Source organism: the organism of the source record quoted next (assembly GCF_019968955.1).
Source record: "MAG: Porospora cf. gigantea A chromosome Unknown PgA_NODE_1442_length_5919_cov_375.324, whole genome shotgun sequence".
NCBI lineage: Eukaryota > Apicomplexa > Conoidasida > Eugregarinorida > Porosporidae > Porospora > Porospora cf. gigantea A.
This window is the reverse complement of record NW_027151409.1, coordinates 1-5,919: the sequence shown is the minus strand read 5'-3', so window position 1 is coordinate 5,919 and position 5,919 is coordinate 1. Positions and strand designations below refer to the sequence as shown.

General features: G+C 54.8%; 4 protein-coding genes across 4 annotated transcripts; 3 read left to right on the top strand and 1 right to left on the bottom strand.

The window, feature by feature from the left end:
- Nucleotides 1-98: 98 nt before the first annotated feature.
- On the top strand, nucleotides 99-350 carry KVP18_002730 (uncharacterized protein; the record flags this gene model as incomplete). The annotated part of the gene is made up of 1 exon (XM_067953871.1): nucleotides 99-350. The coding sequence occupies one exon, from the start codon at nucleotides 99-101 to the stop codon at nucleotides 348-350; it is 252 nt and encodes an 83-aa protein (XP_067812634.1).
- Nucleotides 351-415: 65 nt separating this feature from the next.
- KVP18_002729 (uncharacterized protein) lies at nucleotides 416-3,712 on the top strand (the record flags this gene model as incomplete). Its single annotated transcript, XM_067953870.1, has 1 exon — nucleotides 416-3,712. One exon carries the CDS (start codon nucleotides 416-418, stop codon nucleotides 3,710-3,712), a length of 3,297 nt encoding a protein of 1,098 aa, XP_067812633.1.
- A 75-nt stretch (nucleotides 3,713-3,787) lies between these two features.
- Nucleotides 3,788-4,453, bottom strand: KVP18_002728 (uncharacterized protein; the record flags this gene model as incomplete). Its single annotated transcript, XM_067953869.1, has 1 exon — nucleotides 3,788-4,453. One exon carries the CDS (start codon nucleotides 4,451-4,453, stop codon nucleotides 3,788-3,790), a length of 666 nt encoding a protein of 221 aa, XP_067812632.1.
- Nucleotides 4,454-5,146: 693 nt separating this feature from the next.
- KVP18_005181 (uncharacterized protein) lies at nucleotides 5,147-5,919 on the top strand (the record flags this gene model as incomplete). Its single annotated transcript, XM_067949563.1, has 1 exon — nucleotides 5,147-5,919. A coding segment is annotated over one exon (773 nt), but the record flags the coding sequence as incomplete, so codon positions are not given.

Genomic DNA, 5,919 nt, shown 5'->3' with positions numbered 1-5,919 from the left:
AACTCGTCTCTGGTTTCGGAGCCAACGTCGTGGAGGACACTGACGCAGTTGCACACACCGGCAAATACGGCTGTGGGGTTTTCGGAGGCAACGAAGCAATGAAGTTTTTGATCCAGTGGCTGGCGATGTCAGTGTGCCAAGTGGACATGACGTACTGCAAGCAGCCGACGGATGCACCTGAGCTTGACCAGATCTACTCTCTACTGCAGGGCAAGACGGTAGGCTACCTCTGGACTCTGTTGGGCTCCCTGGCGCAGCCCCCCTTCCGACAGACCCTAGCCCAGACTCCGCCCGCTGGCTGGAACAGCGAAGTGCTGCAGTTTGTAGCGCAGTACGCCGCGAATAACTGATTGACCCACAACATGCTATCTATTTCTCAGAAATTTTCGCAGGCGCATATTTTTCAGAAATTTACATGCACGTACGCAAGCTTCGCCAAACAAGCCTGGATCTGCCGCTGCCTCTCCTGCTGGTCGCCAATGTGATCTGCGCTGAGACAAACGGCGGGCTGGACTTCGTCCCGCCGCCATCACAGGCTGATCGGAACTTTGGGGAGTGGGTGAAGCCCGACTACGGAGAATTCCACCGAGCTGTGCGACTGGACACCAAGTTCCGGAATTTCACAGGCCGCATCAAGGTTGAGTTGCCAAATGGAACCACGAAGTGGACCCGATCGCGATTCACTGGCGGTAGCAGCCCCGCCTGGGAGATAGACAAGGATGTGGTGCTCAACAACGACGACTTCGTTCTTCCTCAAGGCATTGCTAAGAAGTTTAGGTTCCTCACCATTGATGATATGAAAGTTATTCTGGTTGAGGACCCTAGGGTCACTCACGACAACGTGGCTGTGAATCTACCTGTTGGGATGGTGACCGATGCCGAGTTCCTGCCGGGCATAAGTCATCTGGCGGAGCACTGCCTAGACAGCTCTAAGCTTATTGGAGAGCCGTTCATCAATTGGTGCGCGAAGCATGGTGGGCGCTACAACGCGTACACGTCGATGCACGATATGGCGGCCCACTTCACCGTCTCCCCCGACTTCTTCGAACAGGCATTGGATATCTTTTGCGACGGTCTGAGCGCGCCGAACCTTACACCCAAGCTGGTAGCACACGAGCTTGAGGCGGTGGAGAACGAGCACAAACGCAACCGAGGCTCAATGGGGTTCCGAAACAATGCAGCCTTCAAGCAGATATTGAATCAAAATGCTAGGGCGAGCTTGTTTAATGCCGGCGACAAGGAAACTCTCACCACTGATCTTGAAAAGGCGGGCACCACCGCTCTCGAGCAGGTACAGAAATGGCACGACCGGTACCTGTCCAGAAACCTCATGTGCGTCGCCGTGGTCAGTAACAGACCACTGGCCGAGCAACAAGCACTGGTGGAAAAACACTTCGCTAAAATCCCAAACAAGGGCACTCAGGTGCAGACTCGCCTAGAGGACGTTCAGAAGGCTCCCATCCTGGCGGAGGACAGCGTAGGGCGGTTCGTGAAGTCCTCAATCCCGGGTTCCATCCCATCTGTGTCCTTCATTCTGCCTGTTGAGGCGATATCTCTGGCTGACCTACGGCACGACACAGCCTTGTTCTACCGCGCTTTCGACCCCGCGGTGATATCAGAGAAGCTTCGGGAGATGGGGCTGGGCTCGCACTTCAACTGCAGCACCATAGTATTCGGAAACACCAGATTCCTGGAGTTCTCTGCGATTCTCTCGGAGAAAGGAGCGACACCAGAAGGGTTGGACGCTATAGGCGACCTCATCGCCCGCCGACTGTGGTTCGTCAAGTGCCAGCCTTTGTACAATGACACTCCTCAAAGGCTCGGAGAGCAGTATGAGCGCAACTTCCTCTATGAAGGCAGCGACACCGCCAACTCCGCAACGTACTACGCTTCGACGCTTCGCGCTTACGGCCCAGAGGTGTGCGCCGGCCTGTCAGACGTAACGCCACTCTCAAACCTTGAGGACATGAAAACCTTCATCGAAGAGATCGACATAGCCAACGTTATCTTGTTCACCAGAGGAGCTCCATGGGACGCTGAGTGCACTGAGACGCACCCCAAGTTCCACTACAAGTGGAAGGTGGACCGGATTCCCCGAGAATGGGTTCGGAAGTGGACGGCCATTGCGAATGGCCCCGTGGTCCCGGCGCGTCAGCCGACGTCCGAGCCGAGCGGCGTCGCAGCTCTACGGCCAGGGGCAACGGCTCCGGCAGACCCAAATTTGGACCTACCCAAGGTGATGGACGTCGCAGAGCACTGCTACTGCATTTATAAGAAAGACAATTGGTATGGAGACCGCACCGCCGAGTGCTCAACGGCACTGCATTTGGCTCCGCCCGAAACTGCAGAGGCAGAGAAACAATTGCAGGTTCAGCTGTTGCTTCTCTGTTGCTTAGTTAATGATGAAGTGGAGCAGTTGACACCGCCAGGGATGTACCACGACACCCACGCGTACATCTGCCCCGGCTCCTCGCTCCTAGAGCTCGACGTATCATGTTCAGGTCACCCCGACAAGATAACCTCGCGTCTGGATCTATTGTGGAATCTGCTGAAGGAGCCCCTCAATTACATTTCTGAGCGAAACTTCCTTAGGTTTAAGCAAACGATGGTTGAAGCGCACAGAAGCTTAATAGACGACCGAGGCCCATCGCAACTAGTTCGTGACCTAACGAGGCGCGTGGTGCACCCTGGTCATATTGGCAAGGGAGAGCTGGTGAAGTTGTTGGAAGCGGTTACCTGGTCCGAATTCGAGGCTCGCTTTCGCGGAGGCCTCCCTGCGACGGCATGTGTGGTGGGGACCGCCATGGGTAACCTGACGGAAGCGGAAGCGAGGGAATTCCTGCTGAAGAGCGCCAAGCTGCCCCTCTCAGGCCGCGCCAAGGATACCAAAACGCGGTGGTTGGACGGCGACAACTTTCTTTTTCTGGGTGTAGCGCCTGGTAAAGCGAAGGAGCACCACCATGTCAGCATCTCCATCGTCGACAGAAACCTGGACCCACACCACGTCGTTCTGGGGTCCCTCTACACCGCCTGGGCGGATAAGTGCATATTCGAACAACTTCGAGAAAAGGAGGACCTAGCTTACGAAACTGGCGTGTCATTCAATGTGTCCAGGGACGGTACAGTGTTGGATGCACACATTCAAAGCCCGAAGAACGCGAACGCAGTTCTGGATCGACTGCGACGCTTCCTCTGCGAGTTGCAACCGCCTACAGGGGAAGAGTTCGACAACTTGGTGAAGGGCATGCGCCATCGGCTCGCGGTCAGGTCCGAGTCTGCGAGTGGTGACTTCAGTACCTGTAGCACGTTGTTCCGTCTCCAAAAGACGGAGCATATGAGCACCCGGAAGCTCCAGGCCGCTCTTGACAGCCTAGCGTTGCAGGATCTGAAGGATTTTATTTCCTCAAAATCGCAACAGAAACAAACAGGTATCGTTGCAAGCCCACTTGAGAGATGTTCTGAGTTACAAGAAGTGGAGTTCAGAGCCTCTCAAAAAATCTACCTTCGAGACATCTCTAATGAAGAAGCCGTACGAAGGAGTGCGGAAGAGCTTGGTATCGAAGCTTCAGTCAACGAAACCCTCGCGTATCTCCAAACATTCCCTGGCTTTGACCATTTCGACGACTACGCTAATGTTACGACTCAACATCCTCGTGAATACGCCGCAGAACTCGAGAAATTACGAACAATGAATGAAAGCATACATCAATGAACGACACAAGGTTGTGAAGCACAATGAATATGTCCCACAGCACAGGACTCGTAATTGTGATAGAGGTGATTCAATTTACCAAGGGAGCTCCTGCCCATTCATATGGTAGAATTTACCACTGGTCTCCTGGGTGTACCCTTCAAGGACACTCAGAACCCCCTGACACGATTCTTCTGGAGTGATGCCAATGGAGCTGAAATCAGTCATGTCGGTGGAAACGAGTCCAGGGTGGATGACGCCGCAAATGATGCCTTTCTCCTTCAGATCTTGGGCTGCGCTGACCATACACATGTTGACGGCGCATTTGGAAGCTCGATAGGCGTATCGACCTCCAGAAGTGTTATCGGCGATTGAGCCCATACGCGACGTAACTACGGCGAACTTTGAGCCCGATTTCAGCGAAGGCAGCACCGCCTGCAGCACTCTCATGGGTCCAACCGCATTAACCTCAAAGCACTCACGCATCTTCGAACCGAGATCGACATCAGTCAGTGAGTCCAGACGCATCACCCCAGACACTACCACGACGCTGTCAAATGACCGGTCCTTCACGCCACACTCCAGCGCGTCGAGCTTCAGACCAATGTCGACTTCGGAGATGATCTCCAAGCCGCTGACAGCTTGCATGGAAGGCGAGGCACTGCGGCAGGTGCCCGTAGTTTCGTAGCCCTGACTGATGCAGAGCTTAGCTAGAGCGAGGCCTATGCCCCTGCTGGCACCAACGATGAGGATGGAGGGCATTGTGAAATGTCGATATCTGGTTTTTTGTGGGGCATTCCGTAATGGGCATTTGTGAAGGGGTGACTACGAAATGGTCCCTTGTGATTGTGAAGGGGTGGCTACGCAATGGTCCCTTTTACATAAATATTCTAGTATTTGTGGCGTTTCGAATATCGTCTGGAGTATCTGGTGATGATGCTTCGAGAACCCTTCATGATATCGAGCGAATCTGACCGTCTGCTGGTCATGGGCCTTCCGCTGGTGTTCCAATTGCTACAGCAAGGCCCACGTTTGCGCCGGCGACGACGGATTTGGGACCACACAGACCAGATGGACTTCCACGAAGATTCGTATGAGCAGAGGGCGAGGCCGAAACCGCGCCATCAGCATCGGCGGCGTCGACGATATCGTCGACGGAGACATTGTTACTCCCCACGAGTACCTCTTGCTCGGCCAATCGTTATGGGGTTGGGGGGTCCTCTTATGGGGTTGGGGGGTCCAACTGTCCAGAAAGACTGGAGGGGTCCGTGCAGGAGTCCCATCAGGAGGCCCTGGTTGTATGACGACGACGACACATGGCTCGCCGAACGGCGACGCAACACTCCAACCGGCATGTCGAACAATTGGCCCCAGCAGTTACCATCTGCTCGATCCACAACTGCCAAGAAACAAGCCCCCAGCACACCTACAGCCAAATCTGTGTCAAAGAGAAAGATGTTGCGCTGGCAGAAAGCGCCTCCAGGGGCTTTCGTACGAGCTGGGCAGCTATCTACTAACCCTCCCACCAGATCCAGTCCGCTGACATCGCCTGATGCTCTTCCACCTAACCCTCCTACCAGGCTCCTACCCACTCACAACTCCGGTTTCCGGGGCTTCTCTGGAACCTCTGCCGCAGCGACGATTTACCCCAATGCAAATTTCGGCGGATTCACCAAAGGAGTTGGCGTCCGGCATGCCTTTGATGCGAATCAGAATCCGCTTCCCCTGGGCCCCTTCCGCGCAGTCACGTACTTCAGGCGCCCGAAAGTGGTTAACAAGGGCAACTGGCTTAACGTCGTGGGGCACCTGGTCAACGACCTGCAGGCGCACAGAGTGCCGCAGTATGTAGACCTGCCCCTTCACCTCCTTCCGCAATCGGATTTGAAGAAGCTTGGCACTCTTATTAGATACATACCGTACCTATTCCCAGACCCGCAGAACCCAGCGGTCTTGATAGGATTCGATCCCAATGATGACGGGACGATACAACAGGTCATACGGGACCACACCATTATGTACAAGGCGCACCTGTCCAGTGGCCAACCTTCGTCTCTGGAAGTGCAGGGAGCGATCCAAACTCACTCCCACCTGGGAATGTCTCGACTTCAGTGTCTCGCGATAATAGTAGCAGCTGTATTCCGAATCGACCTGCTTCCGGACGCACAGGGACAGTTGCTGAATTTCAGCGGCCTGTACCGCATACCGAAGACCTGGAACGGCAGACCTCT